The sequence below is a fragment of the Rhinatrema bivittatum genome, chromosome 4 (assembly GCF_901001135.1).
Source record: "Rhinatrema bivittatum chromosome 4, aRhiBiv1.1, whole genome shotgun sequence".
In the NCBI taxonomy this organism is placed as follows: Eukaryota; Metazoa; Chordata; class Amphibia; order Gymnophiona; family Rhinatrematidae; genus Rhinatrema; species Rhinatrema bivittatum.
Window position 1 is genome coordinate 280,948,300 of NC_042618.1, and position 19,476 is coordinate 280,967,775.

The 19,476-nt window shown below is 44.7% G+C and overlaps 1 protein-coding gene across 3 annotated transcripts in view; it reads left to right on the forward strand.

Annotated features, from left to right (window-relative positions):
- CMAS (cytidine monophosphate N-acetylneuraminic acid synthetase) overlaps nucleotides 1-18,500 on the forward strand; it is a 312,311-nt gene extending 293,811 nt beyond the window's left edge. Inside the window, exon 7 of one of the 3 annotated variants that reach the window (XM_029600159.1) lies at nucleotides 18,298-18,500. In XM_029600159.1, the coding sequence (XP_029456019.1) occupies nucleotides 18,298-18,473 (176 nt within the window). In that variant the 3' untranslated portion in view covers nucleotides 18,474-18,500. The remainder of the gene's footprint in view (nucleotides 1-18,297) is intronic. The other 2 variants (XM_029600157.1, XM_029600156.1) reach the window with 2 other exon arrangements.
- The last annotated feature ends 976 nt before the right edge of the window (nucleotides 18,501-19,476 follow it).

A 19,476-nucleotide genomic window follows, 5' to 3' on the forward strand; every position in this document is an offset into this window, starting at 1 on the left:
AATTCTAATCAAATTGTAAGCCCCCCGTAAATCCAATTTAGTAAAAATTTGAGCTCCCTTGATCCGGTCAAATAATTCGGAGATAAGAGGAATTGGGTATCTGTTCTTGCGGGTGATATGATTAAGTCCACGGTAGTCGATGCAAGGTCTTAAAGACCCATCCTTCTTCTTGACAAAAAAGAAACCCGCTCCCGCGGGAGACGTGGAGGGTCGGATAAAACCTCGAGCTAAATTTTCTTCAATGTACTGATGTAAAGCTGCGGATTCAGGCTCTGAGAGGGTGTAAATCCGTCCTTTAGGTGGAGTTTTCCCGGGAAGAAGTTCAATAGCGCAATCATACGGTCTGTGGGGAGGTAAGGATTCCGCATGTTGTTTACTAAAAACATCTTCAAAGTCCTTATAAGGAGCAGGAATGCCAGAAGAGAGTTGCGTGGAGTGAAGGGAAATCCGCGGAAGACCCGCAATACAGTTCTGGAAACAGAATGGACTCCAAGCCGTGAGATGTAAGGAGGCCCAATCAAGGTGAGGCTGATGAAGCCGCAGCCAAGGCAAACCCAAAATGATCTGATTGATGGAAGAGGGAAGGACATATAGCTGAATGCGTTCCTGGTGGAGGAGACCAGTACTGAGCTGCAGAGGTTTGGTGATACGAGAAATACGCATTCCTACGGATTGTCCGGACACCGAAGTAACAGAAAGAGGAATGGGCAAAGGGTCCACCGGAATGCGATATCTCTGAACCAGATGTTCCTGAATAAAATTACCAGCCGCCCCTGAATCTATGAAGGCTTGGCAGTGCAAAACTTCCTCGTCCAGCCAAATCGTTGTAGGCAATAAGAGTTGATGAGAGGGAATGGTGGGACCCAGGGAGGCCTCTCCTACCCGTCCTAGGTCCGGGAGTTTCCCGACTTGTTGGGGCATTTATTGATGAAATGACCTGCTCCCGCACAATATAAGCAGAGGTTCCGTGCTCTTCTACGATTCCGTTCCTCTGGAGTCAGCCGGAATCTATCGATTTGCATCGGTTCCTCCGTATCCCCCGATGCCTGGGTGGTCTGTGGAAGGACCATGGGTTGTTGAAAAGTAGGTGCCAGACAAAAATTCCTTCGTGTAGCGGCTCGCTCTCGTATCCTCTCTTGAAAACGTAAATCCAGTCGGATGGCTAGTCGGATTAATTCTTCTAAGGTCTCCGGAGGATCTCTGCCGGCCAATTGATCCTTTATATTCTCTGCAAGACCTTGTCGAAAGATGGCCGTAAGACTATCCTGGCCCCAAGCGAGTTCTGCTGCTAAGGTTCGGAACTGGATGGCGTATTCTCCTACCGATCGTGACCCCTGCCTGATCTGGAGCAGATCATTCGCTGCTGAGGTAGAGCGTCCTGGCTCATCGAAGATAAGGCGAAATTCTTTAAGGAATCGATCCAGGGTATTGAGAATAGGATCATCTCTCTCCCATAAAGGGGAGGCCCATGCCAGAGCTGGTCCCTCCAATAAGGACAGGATGAAGGTAGTCTTAGTCTTATCATTAGGAAAAGAAGCGGGTTGCAACGAAAAATGCATTCGGCATTGATTGATGAAGCCTCTGCATAAGGCTGCTGTTCCATTAAAACGAGGTGGAGGAGGTACTCTGATAGGAGAAGGGGTAACCACCGTGCTGGTTACTGGCCCAGTCGGAATATGGGCGAGGGCGTCCATACGAGCGACCAAACGATCCAATACCCCTGTTACTTGGTCCAGAACTCCTTGTTGTTGTTGTATTTTGTTAGCCATGCCAGGAATGGCTTGTAATGCGGTCAAATCAACTGGTTCCATGGCTTCGGCCAACTGTTACGACTGCTGCTCAGATTTAGTGGAACCACAGTTGGAGACCGCTTACCTTAGGAGACGGGAGCCGGAACTGGAGAATGACAGCGAAATCCGAAAGACAGTCCTGGTCAGGGCAGGCAGCAGGCAAACAGGAACCAAAGCAGATAATCCAACAGGCAGGCGGCAAGCAGGGTAATCCAGTAGACAGTCCAGGTCAGATCAGACGGAACACAGCAGAATCCAAAAGCGAGCACTCAGAAAATACTCGTGGCCGAAGCAGAGAGCAAAGGAAAAAGCTCTCCTTAAATAGCCCGGGTTCCCGCGCAAACTGCTCCACCGTCGGCGTCTGACGTCATGGGGGCGTGTCTTGGCCCCGAATCCCGCGGGATCTGAGTGCCGACGTCAACGCGGAAACCCTGCCGACGCCACCGGAGGGAACGCCCTGATGGGCACGGGACCGTGCTGCCGACGCTGCCGAGCCAGCCCTGCCGCCATCGAGCCCAGAAACGCCGTTTCCCGCGCGGGTCCCCGCTGGTAAGTTCGCGGCAGCGGTAACATGGACTTGGTTTTCTCTTCTCTAAAAGTGGGAGAAATTCTGCCTGATTTGGAGACACATCATACTACTCTGTTTTTTTCACAAAGATGAGTTGCTGAGTCTGACTCAGACCCTGAAGACACTTGTTATAGATGGTGATGATGCAATGGGCTTACAAAAGAAATATCCCATATTTGTCACTTTACGCAAAGTGTCCTTTTATTACATAAGAACATAAGAAATTGCCATGCTGGCTCAGACCAAGGGTCCATCAAGCCCAGCATCCTCTTTCCAATAGAGGCCAAACAAGGCCACAAGAACCTGGCAAGTACCCAAACACCAAGAAGATCAAATGCTACTGATGCAATTAATAGCAGTGCTATTCCCTAAGTAAACTTGATTAATAGCAGTTAATGGACTTCTCCAAACCTTTTTTAAACCCAGCTACACTAACTTCACTAACCACATTCTCTGGCATCAAATTCCAGAGCTTAATTGTGCTTTGAGTGAAAGAATTTTCTCCGATTAGTCTTAAATGTGCTACTTGCTAACTTCATAGAATGCCCCCTAGTCCTTCTATTATCCAAAAGTGTATATAACGGATTCACATCTAGTCGTTCAAGACATCTCATGATCTTAAAGACTTCTATCCTATCCCCCCTCAGCCATCTTTTCTCCAAGCTGAACAGCCCTAACCTCTTTAGCCTTTCCTCATAAAGGGAGCTGTTCCATCCCCTTTATTTTGATCGCCCTTCTCTGTACCTTCCCCATCGCAACTATATCTTTTTTGAGATGCGACAACCAGAATTGTACACAGTATTCAAGGTGCGGTCTCATCATGGAGCGATACAGAGGTATTATGACTTTAAGTTTTAAATTACCATTCCCTTCCTAATAATTCCTAACATTGTTTGCTTTTTTGACTGCTGCAGCACACTGAGCCGACAATTTCAAAGTATTATCCACTATGATGCCTAGATCTTTTTCCTGGGTGGTAGCTCCTAATATGGAACCTAACATCATGTAACTACAGCAAGGGTTATTTTTCCTTATATGCAACACTTTGCACTTGTCCACATTAAATTTAATCTGCCATTTGGATGCCCAATCTTCCAGTCTTGCAAGGTCCCCCTGTAATGTATCACAATCCACTTGTGATTTAACTACTCTGAATAATTTTGTATCGACCACAAATTTGATAACCTCACTATTCTTATTCCTTTCCAGATCATATATATATATATATATATATATATATATATATATATATATATATATATATATATATATATAATATAGAGAGAAAAGCACCAGTCCAAGTACAGATCCCTGAGGCACTCCACTGTTTACCCTTTTCTACTGAGAAAATTGTCCATTTAATCCTACTGTTTCCTGTCTTTTTTTTTTTTTAATAATTTTATTTTTATTGCATTTCAATTTTAACACAAATATTATTTGTGACAGAAATCAGAGGTACATATTAGAATCCGTTTCAGCCAACTACATACATCATAGTCTAAAAAACAATACAGTAATATACCCCAATAATATAAGAAATCCTCAGGGGAGGAGTGCAGAGAACACTAAGAGTGAATAATAAGAAATATAGCAAAAGGAAATCTGAGGTTTGCTGATATAATTGCCATACTACACTGACTATTGTCAATTGGGGTGAGAATCTAAAAAGAATCACAATTGTGACGGTTCAAAGAAAATATAACTCGCATTATGAAACTTAACACATTTACATGGGAAGCGCAAAGTGTAGTTAGAGCAAGTTATCAAAGCCTCAGATCTCATGGCTAGGAACTTTCTTCGCCTTTCCTGAGTAACCCTGGTAATACCTGGGTACAGCCATAATTTTTGACCACTAAATAACGAAGATCTGTTATGAAAAAAGAGCCTAAGAACATTTATTTTTTTCGCTTATAAATGCAAAAGTCACTTTCAACGCTCCTCCTCAAGTTACGTCATCTTCCTGAGAAAGTTCCAGAACATCTGTGAGGTTTAGTTGCTGTTGATTATCCATGTTTTCTTGTATGTTCTCCATAGATTTGTGAGGCAAATAATATACCTTAGTTATTAATGGTATAGCTTCAACCGGGATTTTAAGGTTATTAATCAGATAGTTCTTAAATAAATCCATTGCTGATAACTGTCGTATAACAGGAAAATTAAGCACTCTAATATTAAAGCTTCTTAAGGAATTTTCTGTGTTCTCAATCTTTTTCATTTGGACATTTTCTGATTGTATCAGATTCTGCTGATGTTTTTCAACTGTAGTTAATCTTTCTTCAACGATAGTTAATTTCCTTTCTTGTACAGAAACTCTCTTCGTTATTTATACTACGCTTATTTGTGTCCAGGAAAGTTCGCGTTAAGGTAACAATTGCTGATTCAATCGAGGCTAGTGCTTCTCATACTGATTCCAATGTTATTTTAGCAGGTTTAACAAGAAAGGGGCCTGGTAAAGGCATTTGCTCGCCCCTGTTCGTGACTTCAATGTCAGTGTCCGAGTATAATCCAGCGCTGCTACAGTGGCTCCTTTGTTCCCCAGCGAGGAAGGCATATAAGCCCTGATTTGGCCCTCCAGGGTCTCTCCATAAGCTGAGATCTTCACAGATCCTTCTCCCACTGCTCCCAAGTCGCTCTTCTGTAGAGCATTCTGCTCTCTAGGGCAGACCGGGAAAGCTGCACCAGTAGCCTTAAATGCTGGGGGGGGGGGGGGGGTGGCATCTCAGGCGCGCCGGGACTGAGCGAGATCTCATCGGCCTTTGGGGAAGATGTTCCATCTGCATCTTCTCCTTCTATGGCCCTCGCCCCAGACTCAGTCGGCGTTGAGGAGAAGAAAGTCTCTATACTTGGTTGTTTGGAATCCAAAGTTTCTGCGACTGCCAGACTTTCTTGAAGCCTGGCTTTATGCTTTGTATGTGGCATGAAAAGTTACGAAGGAAAACCCAGAAACTAAGCAAAAAAAACTGCAGAGATAACAGAGAGACTCTACTCCAGCTCCTCACTCAGTCGCCATCTTGGCTCCTCCCCCACATCTCCTGTTTCCTGTCTTTTAATCAGTTTGTAATCCACGAAAGGACATCTCCTATCCCATGACTTTAGTTTTCTTAGAAGCCTCTCACGAGGGACTTTGACAAACACCTTCTGAAAATCCAAATACACTAAATCTAGCGATTCACCTTTATCCACATGTTTATTAACCCCTTCAAAAAAAAATGAAGCAGATTTCTTAGTCAAGACTTCCCTTGGGTAAATCCATGTTAACTGTGTTCTATTAAACCATGTCTTTCTATATGCTCTACGATTTTGATCTTTAGAATAGTTTCCACTATTTTTCCCGGCACTGAAGTCAGGTTCACTAGTCTATCCCCTCCTGGATCCAATTCAAGAGTTAATTGATCTTGCGTGTAATGCCCTGGAGGCAAGTTTTAAAGTGTGGCGCACTTTAGCAGCTTTGTACCCCTTGAATCCGAAGGCAAGGGAATAGTTGTGATTCCCAAAGGTGGATGCCTTGGTATGCACTGTTACCAAGTGAATAACCATCCTGGTGGAAGAAGGGGCAGCTCTAAAAGATGCTCACGATAGAAGGATTGAAGCTATCCTTAAAAAGTTCTTTGAGGCTATAGCAATGAATTTGCATACTGCTTCTGGCTGCTGCCTGGTGGCTCAGGCTGGTTTGCATCTCTTTCAAGAGATGCAAGGAGCTTGATCCGTTGGGGGATCAGTGATGGAACCAGAAGCCACAGTCTTGGCCGATATGGGCTGTGACTTGGTGCAGATGGCTGCTAGAAGGGTGGCTTCCATGATAGTGGCTACGTGCCAGCTGTGGCTGCGAAACGAGTCAGCAGATATATTTCCAAGTCCAATCTCAAAAGGTTATCCTTTAAGGGTTCTCTTTATTCGGAAGTGAGTTGCAGAAGATGGTGAATAGCCGGGGTGAATCAAAGGTTCCTCTATTTCTGGAGGACTAGAATGAGGTATTGAATACTTTGAGATGAAGGGCCAATGCAGGGATTCATGTGTGTTTCGTTCTTATAGAGGAACAACTACTCAAAGATCTTGTCCCTTCGGGCGATCTCAGTCTTTTCAGCCAAAGGATGCAGCCTCCGGGGCCAGAGCACCTCGATCTTCACAGTGAAGGCGATGGGGCTCACCTACTGGATCAGGAGGTAGGTGGGCATCTGTCTCACTTTTATCAAAGGTATGCCCAGATTACGATGGACCAGTGGGTCCTGGAAGTGGTAAGGGAAGGCTATGCGCTAGAATTCTCCGAATTCCTCTGATGCACTTATGGTCTCTCTATGCAACTCTCTACAGAAGAGAGTGGCAGTGGAGATTACGTTAAGGAGGCTGTTACATTTGAAAGCTGTAATTCCTGTTCCCAAATTGCAAGAAAATAGAAACATATAGAAACATAGAAATGACGGCAGAAGAAGACCAAACAGCCCATCCAGTCTGCCCAGCAAGCTTCACATTTTTTTTTCTCATACTTATCTGTTTCTCTTAGCTCTTTGGTTCTATTTCCCTTCCACCCCCACCATTAATGTAGTGAGCAGTGATGGAGCTGCAACCAAGTGAAATATCAAGCTTGATTAGTTATGGGTAGTAGGGGAAGTAACCGCCGCAATAAGCAAGCTACACCCATGCTTATTTGTTTTACCCAGACTGTGTTATTCAGCCCTTATTGGTTGTTTTTCTTCTCCCCTGCCGTTGAAGCAGGGAGCTATGCTGGATATGCGTGTAGTATCAGTTTTTCTTCTCCCCTGCCGTTGAAGCAGAGAGCTATGCTGGATATGCGTGAAGTATCAGTTTTTCTTCTCCCCTGCCGTTGAAGCAGAGAGCTATGCTGGATATGCGTGAAGTATCAGTTTTTCTTCTCCCCTGCCGTTGAAGCAGAGAGCTATGCTGGATATGCGTGAAGTATCAGTTTTTCTTCTCCCCTGCCGTTGAAGCAGAGAGCTATGCTGGATATGCGTGAAGTATCAGTTTTTCTTCTCCCCTGCCGTTGAAGCAGAGAGCTATGCTGGATATGCGTGAAGTATCAGTTTTTCTTCTCCCCTGCCGTTGAAGCAGAGAGCTATGCTGGATATGCATTGAAAGTGAAGTATCAGGCTTATTTGGTTTGGGGTAGTAACCGCCGTAACAAGCCAGCTACTCCCCACTTTGTGAGTGCAAATCCTTTTTTTCCACATTTCCTCTTGCTGTTGTAGCTTAGAGCGATGTTGGAGTCACCGTAACCATGTGTATGTTTATTGAATAAGGGTATTATCTCCAGGCAGTAGCCGTCATTCTGGCAAGCCACCCACTCTTTATTGACGGCCTCTTGATTTTATGGATCCACAGTGTTTATCCCACGCCCCTTTGAAGTCCTTCACAGTTCTGGTCTTCACCACTTCCTTCGGAAGGGCATTCCAGGCATCCACCACCCTCTCCGTGAAGAAATACTTCCTGACATTGGTTCTGAATCTTCCTCCCTGGAGCTTCAAATCGTGACCCCTGGTTCTGCTGATTTTTTTCCTATGGAAAAGGTTTGTCGTTGTCTTTGGATCATTAAAACCTTTCAAGTATCTGAAAGTCTGTATCATATCACCTCTGCTCCTCCTTTCCTCCAGGGTGTACATATTTAGATTCTTCAATCTCTCCTCATAAGTCATTTGATGAAGACCTTCCACCTTTTTGGTCGCCCTTCTCTGGACCGCCTCCATCTTGTCTCTGTCTCTTCGGAGATACGGTCTCCAGAACTGAACACAATACTCCAGGTGAGGTCTCACCAAGGACCTGTACAAGGGGATAATCACTTCCCTTTTCTTACTCGATATTCCTCTCTCTATGCAGCCCAGCATTCTTCTGGCTTTAGCTATCACCTTGTCACATTGTTTCGCCGACTTCAGATCATTAGACACCATCACCCCAAGGTCTCTCTCCTGCTCCGTGCACATCAGCCTTTCTCCCCCCATCGAATACAGTTCATTTGGATTTCCACTCCCCATATGCATGACTTTGCACTTCTTGGCATTGAATGTCAGCTGCCATGTCTTCGACCACTCTTCCATCTTCCTTAAATCCCGTCTCATTCTCTCCACTCCTTCCGGCGTGTCCACTCTGTTGCAGATCTTAGTGTCATCCGCAAAAAGACATACCTTACCTTCTATCCCTTCCGCAATGTCGCTCACAAAGATATTGAAAAGGACCGGTCCCAACACCGATCCCTGCGGTACACCGCTTAAAACCGCTCTCTCTTCAGAGAGAGTTCCATTTACCATCACACATTGTCTTCTGTCCGTCAACCAGTTTGTAATCCAGGCCACCACCTCGGCACTCACTCCTAAGCTTCTCATTTTATTCACCAGTCTCCTGTGCGGGACAGTGTCAAAAGCTTTGCTGAAATCCAAGTAGATGACATCGAGTGCTCTTCCTCGATCCAATTCCTTGGTTACCCAGTCAAAAAAGTCAATCAGATTTGTCTGACAGGATCTTCCAATGGTGAATCCATGCTGCCTCTGGTCCAGCAATTCTCCCAACTGTAGATAGTTCACTATTCTCTCTTTCAACAGTGACTCCATTACTTTTCCCACCACCGAAGTGAGGCTAACCGGTCTGTAGTTACCAGCCTCTTCTCTGTTCCCACTCTTGTGAAGCGGGACCACCACCGCTCTCCTCCAATCATTCGGCACCACTCCCGTTTCTAGGGATCTATTGAATAGGTCACACAGCGGACCTGCCAGCACATCTCTGAGCTCCCTCAGTATTCTGGGATGAACTTCATCAGGCCCCATGGCTTTGTCCACTTTCAGTTTCACCAGCTCTTCCCATACATTTTCTACTGTAAATGGAGTTACATCTACTCCATTCCCCTCCAGTTTCTTGTTAACTAGTGTCGGTCCTCCAGGGTCCTCTTTTTAGTGAACACAGAACTGAAGTATTCATTTAATATTTCTGCCATTTCTTCGTCTCTCTCCACACATTGATCCTTTCCACCTTTCAATTTCACTATACCACTTTGAACTTTTCTCTTTTCACTGATGTATCTGAAAAATGTTTTGTTACCACTCTTTACCTCTTTGGCAATCCTCTCTTCCGCTTGACTTTTTGCCATCTTGATTAATTTCTTCGTCTCCCTCAGTTCTACCAGATATTCTTCTTTGTGTTCCTCCTTTTGGGATCTTTTATATTTCTTGAACGCTGTTCTTTTAGCCTTTATTTTGTCAGCCACCTCCTTTGAGAACCAGATAGGTTTCATTTTTCTTTTGCTTTTCTTTACTTTTCTAACATATAGATTAGTTGCCTTGGTGATTGCTCCTTTTAGATTGGTCCACTGTTGATCCACATCTCTCTCGTTTTCCCAGCCTTTTAGTTCTTCCTCCAGGTACTTCCCCATTTCATCAAAGTCTGTGTTTTTGAACATTAAAACTTGGGTTTTTGTGCTTCTTTTCCGTTTCCTTTTTGTGATATTAAACCATACCGTTTGATGATCACTGGTGCTGAGGTGGGCACCCACCTGGACGTCTGAGACATTATCTCCATTAGTGAGCACTAAGTCGAGTATAGCTCCTTCTCTCGTGGGTTCCATTACCATTTGTTTGAACAAAGCTACTTGCAGGGCATTTACTATTTCTCTACTATTATTAGATTCTGCAGATGGGATTCTCCAGTCTACATCTGGCATATTAAAGTCTCCAACGATCACCACTTCTCCTTTCTTTGCTATCCTGTGGATGTCTTCAATCAGATCTCTGTCCAGCTCTTCCTTTTGGTTTGGAGGCCTGTAAACCACTCCAATAAAAATGGATGCCCCATCTTTTTTTTAAGTCGGCCCATAGTGCTTCTTCTTTGCCCCATCTTCCTTGCAGCTCAGATGCTTGGATATTGTTTCTGACATATAGAGCCACTCCTCCCCCTTTCCTATCCTCTCTGTCCTTCCTTAACAAGTTATAGCCTGGTATTGCCGTATCCCAGTCATGCTATTCCGTAAACCATGTTTCCGTGACAGCAACAACGTCCAAGTCCGCCTCCACCATTAGGGCTTGCAGCTCTGGGATTTTATTACCCAAACTACGAGCATTTGTGCTCATAGCTTTCCAGCTTTCTTTGCTCAGGTTACTGCTGTTCCTGGACTCCTTTTGTGACCTATTTAGTTGAGTTTTGTTATCCACTTTTCTCTTTGCATTTGTGCAAGGGAAGAGATTAATGCCTCTGATGACAGAGTCATCCATCACTGTGAGCTTTTTCCTTTGGTTTCTGATTTGGAATTTCTGTATGCATTGGGTTTTTTTCTCTCTTTTCCGATAACATTTCAATCTTTTTCTCAAGGACTTCTTCAGAATTTAATACAGAGAAGGCATTTTGTACTTGTTGCACTTGATACAGTGTGTGTCTACGGAACACAGGTCTTATTCTACCAGAGCCCACTGAAATACTTTTAAAGTTCCTTAATGGCCTGTGTGAGTGGTGGGATAGAGTTGTGGGTTGCACAGCTTTCAATAATGTGTGTCTGTGGGTTACAGGTCTTATCCTACCTGAGCCCACAGTAAATCTCTTTTTTCTTGAGTTTTGGTTATACAGTGGTAAGTGGATAGGGGGTAATAGGGGGTACTATTCCATTTATTTTATCGTTCCCAAGAAGGAAGAGGGGTCCTATTGGCCCATCATGGATCTGAAGGGAGTCATTCAACATTCGCTTGTGACTTATTTCAGAATGGAAACTCTACATTCCATAATAATGGCAGTAAAGACAGAGATATTATTCACGTTTCTCGACTGACTGAGGCCTACCTAGATATTCCCATTCGCCAAGAACATAGTTTCCTATGCTTTGCGATTCTGGAACATCATTATCAATTTCAGGCCTTGCCCTTCAGGCTGGCAACTGTGACCAGGACCACCTTCAAGGTCACAGTGGTGGTAGCAGCGTCCCTACACAAGGATGGCATTCTGGTCCATCCTTCTCTGGATGGCGGGTTGATTTGGGCCAAAAGTGCAGATGACGGTCAATTGGTATCTCGCAAGGTGATCTCCTTGCTTCAAGAGCTGGGCTGGATGATGAACTTGGTCAAGAGCAGTTTACAGCCATTTCAGACACTAAGTATCTCAGTGTGCAATTAGATATGGAGCAGGGCAGAGTGTTTTTATCAGAGAGTCACTTTCAGAAGTTAGTTACTCAAGTTCATGCCCTGAAGCAGACTAGTCACTTGAAGGTGAGTTTTTATCTGCAGGTACTGGGATCGATGGCAGTCACATTGGACATAGTTCTCTAGGCAAGGGTGCACATGCAGCCGCTTCAGCGTGTGTTGCACTTCTGGTGGAATCTGCAGTTGCAGGAGTACTCAGTGAGACTCCACTTGCCATTGGGGGTGAGCGTCCAGTTACAATGGGGGTTAAAAGCGGATCATCTCAGGAAGGGAGTTTCCTTGGAGACACCGGACTGGTTAGTGCCCATTACAGATGCGAGCCTTTTGGGTTTTGGGGCTCACTGTCAAGAGTTGGTGGCATGTGGAGGAGCAGCAGTGGACCATCAATCAATTGGAAGCTCAAGCAGTTCGACTGACATACTTGTGGTTTACTGAGCAGCTGGAAGCTTGAACAGTGAGGATAATGTCAGACATAAAAAAGTAAGAACTTGTCATACTGGGTCAGACCAAGGGTCCATCAAGCCCAGCATCCTGTTTACAACAGTGGTCAATCCAGGCTACAATTACCTGGCAAGTACCCAAACACTAAACTAGATCACATGCTACTGATGCCAGTAATAGCAGTGGCTATTCTCTAAGACAACTTGATTAAAGCAGTTAATGGACATCAATTATCAAGGTGGAACCAGAAGCCAACATGTATCGGTGGAGGTGGATGCACTCATGGTGTAAGTAGAACATCATCTCCAAGACACATCCACCTCCCACATTACCGGAAAGTATACTGTAAGAGCTGACTTCCTCAGCAGACAGGTCTTGGACCCAGGAGAGTGGGAGTTGGCAGAGTTGAGGCCTTTCAACTGATAGTGTCTAGCTGGCCTCACCCATACCTGGATTGACTCGTGAGCTCCAACAACGCAAAGGTTCAACAGTTCTTTTGTCGCAGAAAGGACTGAAATCTCTTGTTCAGGTTTGGTTGTGGAGCAGGGTGTTATGTCTTCCCACCATGGCCATTCAGAAGATTGAGGGTCAGATTGAAACTGTACTTCTGGTGCCTCCATTTTGGCCTTGGAGGCCATGGTATGCGGATCTTCCAAGACTACTGGTGGACAGTCCTATCAGATTACCACTCAGGAAGGATCTATTGCATCAGGGGCCTATACTGGATGACTATCTGGTTCTGTTTGGTCTTATAGTTTGGCACTTGAGAGGGCTTGGTTTCTGAAGCATGGTTATTCTTCTGCAGTGATTTCCTTATTGCTCCAGGCCAAGAAATTTTCTACATCTCTAGCCAATGTTCAAGAGCTAGTGTGAGGAGCAAAGTTCTTACCCTTTTAAAGTTGAAATTCCACTGATTTTGTTATTTTTGCAGGAAGGTTTGGTTAAAGGAGGCTTGGCCTTAAACACTGAAGGTACAGTTAGCAGCTCTCACTTTCTATAGAGGCAGGTCAGTGGTGGAGCCCTGTCTTCCCGTCCAGATTTTTTAAGAGAGTTAATCATCTATGTCCTCCCTTGTGGCTACTGGAGCTTCTTTGGACCTTAATCGGGTCTTGCGTTTATTTTATTTTTTTTTTTTTTTTGGGCGGGTTCTACATTTTGGCATTTCATGGTCTTTCTTTGCAGCTGCTCACTTTGAAAAGTTTTTCTGGTAGCAATCTGTTTGGCACAGTGGGTCTCTGAGCTGCAAGCTCTTTCTTGCGATGCGCCGCTTCTACAAATGGCACCAGGCCGGTACTACTTAGGACTGTACTTTCTTTTATGCTGAAAGTGGTTTTGGAGTTTCATTTGAATCAATCTATTTCTCTTCCCACACTGGACAGGGAAAGAGATGAACAAGATCATCATCTTTGGCATGCCTTGAATGTTGGGTAGTATCTGGTGCAGTACTTGAAGATTCCTCACTCCATCAGGAAGTCTGACTGTTTGTGCTCGATGGTGGAGGTAAATAAGGAGAGTCAGTGACATGGGTGACTATAGCCTGTTGAGTGAAAGAAGTAGTCATGGCCGCCTATGTGGATGCAGATGCCCCATTACCTAGACAGGTCAGAATGCATTCCACTAGAACTCAGGCGGTTTTGTGGGTGGAGCTTTGGTTGTCTCCTGTCTAGATTTGCCGGGCAGCAACACTTTCTCCAAGCATTACCACTTGGACATTAGGACTGTGGGGGATGTGGATTTTGCACGTTTTGTGTTGATGGGATTACGGGCAACCTCCCACCACCCACCCTTTTTGGGAGTAGCTTTGGTACATCTCACTGGTGTGGATTGGCCTGCCTGAGTGCAGCAGAAGGAGAAATTACTACTTTCCTGATAATTTCCTTCCCTCTAAGGAAGGCAGGCCAATCCACAACCCACCCTGGGCTGCCTATTTGCTTTTAGTTAATCCTTTATATGTGACGATATTCTTTCTGATCCTTCGTTTGAAGGACTGGTAAGTGACATAACTAGGCTCTAAGATAAAATTTATTTGCTGAGCTCAGTGTTTCTGGGTTGGTTGGAAGCATGAGTGATTGACTGTTAAGTTATATTCAAGTATCCGGGTTTGCGGTGACCCCTTTTTTTCTTACCTTTTGTTTAGACATATCCATCTACTCCTTTGTGATGTGGTACTCACTACCTTTTCCTAAACTGTACACCATTGAGGCTAGGGGGGGGGAGGGGGGGTTAGGTATATTAAACTACCGCACTGATATCATATCAGGTTGTCTACCTCTAATATGCAGACTGTTGATTTGTTTTCTGTTGCTGATTCTAATGTATGTCAGTTTATTCTTGTCTATGTGGCATGTGTCTATGTCCAACACAAAAAAATCTCACATCCTTGATGACCTCCTGCACGACCACAATCCCGATATATGTGCAGTCACCGAAACCTGGCTCAAGGACACAGACTCAGTGATCCTAAACCAGCTCCCTACCCAAACACATGACATTTTCTCGCTGCCCAGGCCAAAAAGAAAAGGAGGTGGCTTACTCCTAGTCGCCAAAAAAACCCTCAACCTCAGGCCACTGAACATCAGCCCCCCACCTAGGCTAGAAGTGGGCCTTTTCAATTCTGCTAAACTACAAATTTGCCTAGTCTACGCCCCACCAGGCTTACTGGAACTCAATCCCTCCCCACTCATTGAACTGATAACCAACAATATCAACAACGAAAGACCAGCTATTCTTCTAGGAGATTTCAATCTCCATGTTGACTCTCGACCCCTATCACCCTCCTGTGAAACCCTCTTAACCACCCTGCCACTCACAAGGCAGGGCATACCCTGGACCTCCTTTTCGTCAACTCCCTCTAGACCCCCACTACAGCCACATGCACACCTGTACCCTGGTCCGACCACTCCCTCATTGAAATAAACCTCACCCTTAGCGCCACCTACACCAACATTCCCCCGCAAAACAACTCCTTCTCCTTCCGCAAATCCTGCTCACCCGAGGAACTCTCAGCAGCACTCACAGAATCCCTTGACAAGCTTGAATACTCCACTCCCGATTCTGCTCTTAACTCCTGGAATAACCTCACCCGAGACATAGCCGACAACCTGTGCCCCCTAGTCACTCGTAGCCAACACTCCGCCCCCTCAAGTAAAAAACCCTGGTACAACCCTGAGCTACGCCGTATGAAACACGACCTCAGACTCAAAGAAAGAACTTGGCGCAAAGACCCCACATCCCTGAACACCTCCTCCTACAAAACCTACCTTCACACATACCGCCTTGCTATCCAAAAAACCAAGCGGGACTACTACGCCACCAAAATACACCAATACTCATTCAACCCAAAGACCCTCTTCACCTATGTTGCAGCTCTCACAAAACCTATCACCCCAACCACATCTGATGTGGACACCGGTGCTAAATGTGAAGAGCTAGCTCACTTTTTCCAAAACAAAATTGCCAACTTACTCCGCAGTTCCCTCCTGCGTCCACCCCTATGCCCATGACTCCCTCACCCAGTAATTGCAAGCCCACTAAACACCCGCCTCCACATAAGTACACGCTACACACCCTGGACCCTACTTCCCCTAAGGAAATTGAGTCCATCCTCAAAAGAAGCAAGCCTGCTTCCCACCCCTCCGACACCATCCCCACCAAAACACTTCTCTCTATTCCCAACATTATTGCTCAACCCCTAGCAGACATCATAAACTGCTCCTTATCTGCTGGCACAGTTCCTGACACACTAAAACATGCAGTTGTCAAACCTCTCATCAAGAAACCATCACTGGACCCCAAAGACCCCTCCAACTACCGTCCCATTTCAAACCTTCCCTTCATTGCTAAAATTATGGAGAAAATAGTAAACGCCCAACTTATGGAATACCTAGAAGACAATTGCATCCTTCACGCATCCCAATTCGGCTTCCGCAAGAACCAGAGCACTGAAGCCCTCCTACTCTCCCTCACTGACACCTTACTCATTGGCCTGGACCAGGGACACAATTTTCTCATTGCATTCTTAGATATCTCAGCTGCCTTTGACACGATAAGCCACAATCTCCTAATCTCCAGTCTCATAAACATAGGCATCTCCGACAATGCCCTCCTATGGTTCAAATCCTACTTGGCTAACAGATGCTTCTCCGTGAAACTTGGCAGCTCAGAGTCCGCTCAGCTCCCTCTCACACAAGGAGTACCCCAAGGCTCACCCCTCTCCTCCACCCTCTTTAACATATATCTCCTACCCCTCTGTCATCTCCTTTCAGACCTTGGCCTTAAATTCTACATCTACGCTGATGATGTCCAGATTATCATTCCCCTCCACGAATCTATCTCCGCTACCCTTAGCTTCTGGGAGGAATGCCTATCTTCCATCAACTCTCTACTCACATCCCTTCAACTCACACTCAATGCCTCAGAAACCGAGCTTCTCCTCATCCTCATCCACAACCATCAAACATTCAAGCTCCTCCCCCCCATTGACCCCAAGACCCTCTCCTTAATCTCACAGCCCGCCGTCCGAAACCTTGGTGTCCTCATCGACCCCCTTCTGAACCTAAAAAATCACATCAGCTCTGTCCTTAAAGGCGGTTTCTACAAACTAAACATCATAAAAAAACTCAAGCCCCTACTTCACACACACGATCTCAAAACAGTCATCCAAGCTGGATTACTGCAACTCCCTCTACCTTGGACTCCCCTACACCACTATCAAACCCCTCCAGATACTTCAAAACGCCACTGCAAGACTCCTTAGCAACACACGTAAGACAGACCATATAACCCCAGTCCTTAAGGAACTGCATTGGCTACCCATCTCTTTCCGCATCCTCTTCAAATCCCTCACCATTATACACAAATCTATTTACAATAACAATCCCTCATGGCTTAGCGAACCTCTCCAACTCTTGCAATCTGCCCGCCCCACCAGAGCAAACCTTGCTGGCACCCTTCAAGTCCCACCCCTTAAGAAGGCCCGCCTTTCGGCAACCAGGGAACGTGCCCTATCTATTGCCGGTCCAACGCAATGGAACACCATACCATCCTACCTCCGTCTGGAGCCCTGCCCCCTGAAATTCAGAAAGATGCTCAAAACATGGCTCTTCCACCAGGCCTTCCCAGACTAGCCACCCTCTCTACCCTCCTTCGCCCCCCAGCTGTATTTTGTAATTATGTTTCATCATTCATGACCACGATCAATGTTTGTAAATATGTTTTGTTTTTGTTATTTATCTCCCTTTCCCCCTCCCCCTCGCTTTACCTCTCAGGCTCCCTCTAGAGCCTATACTCTCTCACTCATAATCTCCTGGTTCTCCCCTTCCCCTGTTCTATGTAATTTCAACCTTTCGTTACAATGTAAACCGATATGATGTGTATTTTAATGTCTGTATAAAAAAGATGTTAAATAAATAAATAAAAATTACTGGCCTGTGTTCTGTTCTGCTTATATCATATATGGTATGTTAAACCTGTTCTTTCGTTTCAATAAAAAATTTTACAAATTAAAAAAAAAAAAAAGTTATATTCAAGTATAATTAGTTTGTCCACAATTTGGCTTTTCTAGAGATATTGGCAGGCTGATGTGGGGGCAGGGCTATATGTCATTGACATCAGCGAGTCAGATTTACTGTCTCCATCTGCTGGTAGGAGTGCATAACCCACTGCTGTGGATTGTCTGCCTTCCTTAGAAAAAAGGAAATTATCAGGTAAGTGGTAATTTCTCCTTAATCTATTCTTGTTTTCAAATAGTAGAGGAGCACAATTTGAGATGAACAATAGTGAATAGAGAATATATATAATTCCTTTCCTCTGGGGGTTAAAGGTCTTCATATACATACTTATTTTATTTATTTAAAAGATTTATATCCCGCCTTATCCCTCTGTTCAAGTGGAGCATGTCCAAAACACACATGGGGGCAGTAATTAAGCAATTACCCACAGAGATTTGCAACCATTTTTTCAGTGGGAAGTCTTTCTTTATAAAAAAAAAAAAGTATAGTTTTTATTAAAGATATCTATTCACAGCGTTGTGTAGCCTGCCTTTTCTCTGTTCCTGGACACCTTCCACAGTATGAAGATAAAAGTACATGTGTATAGGGTGGATGAACCCATTTCTGTGGGTAAAACAAAATGGCTGAAAATCAGTGTGGGGGGACTCATTTTTTCAATAATGATTTTCTCTTGGAAAATTTTTTAAAAGACTGAAAATGAAGGTCTTATGTACTATACACATACTGGAGCAGCTCTTTTATTTCTATTTTTATTCGTACAGTAAATTTTTTTCACTGCAAGAAGCTCATTTTCAACTGTTTAAGTGAACATTCTTGATAGTTTTATTCAGTGTGAGCAATTCTCCCTTTTCATTTTTACTCTCCAGGAAGTGAAGAACTTGATGTGGAGTATATGAAGAAAGTCTCTATCAGTGCTGCCCTCCTTGGCGCTTGCCCAGCTGCCCTGGACGCTTCCAATTTCAAATGCAAGCATAATAGTATCCAAGATGCTGTCCAAGAATTTGCAAAGCATATAGTTCATAAGAAAAGAGAGGTAAATTAATTGTTTTTGTTTGGCGATCATTTTATACAATGGAGGTTATCAGAATTTTGTAACTTAAATAATTTCCTACCAAAATATACAGTGAATATAATCATTTTTCTTATGCTGAAAAATGAATAAACATATGAAAAAAAGAGAGGTGAGCTTCTCAGAGGACAAGATGAATGGCAGTCCTCACACATGGATGACATTATCAGATGAAGTCCAGCATGGAACTTTGACTTTAAAGTTTCTAAAAGCTTTCACCATGCACTAATAGGCATATACAGCCCTAGCCACCTCACTATCTCCCATACAGGCCCTCCTCAGTCTCTTTTCCGCACAGCCTGCAAGTCTCAGTTCTTTCTCTCACATAGCTACTGCAGTGAAGGTTTCTGGAACTGCAGGAGCTGTTTCTAACAGGGTCCCACAGGTTTGTTTTCTCCCTCTAGATAGGGTTTTTGTAATATCTTTCCACTCCAGGTAAAACTCCAGTGGCTCCGAAAGACACATCAATGGAGGCATCTGCATTGAGGGTTCCAGGATAGTTCCAGTGGTGCATCAATAGCATAGGTTTCCTCCTTGACATGTGTACCAGGTTTGGAAGCAGGTTAGTGCTGCCTGCTGGAGAGGGGTTATTCTGGAGTCAGCCATGAATTCCGTGAGGGTTCCCATGGGGAGAAGAGTTCATCCTCCCAAAAATCCTGGGAATCACACTAATCTCTAAGGGTTCGAGGTAACTATCTTTAGTGCCCTGGAGACCTGGGCTCCCCTCTGACCTGCCAGCCAGTTCTGGCAGGGCAGTCTTCAAGGAGGAGTCAGAGAGCATGGAAGCATTTAGCAGTGTCTGATGCACCGATGGTGCCCATACTGCAAAGACATCAGATGCCAGTGCACAAACAGGTGCCAGTGATCTGATGGGAATTGAAGTTGAGCCCCGCAGTGCCAGTGAATCACTGTGTATCTGCTCCCTGATGCCCATTGCATGTGATTGCTGCCAGGCACCGCCTGCATCATTGTCGGG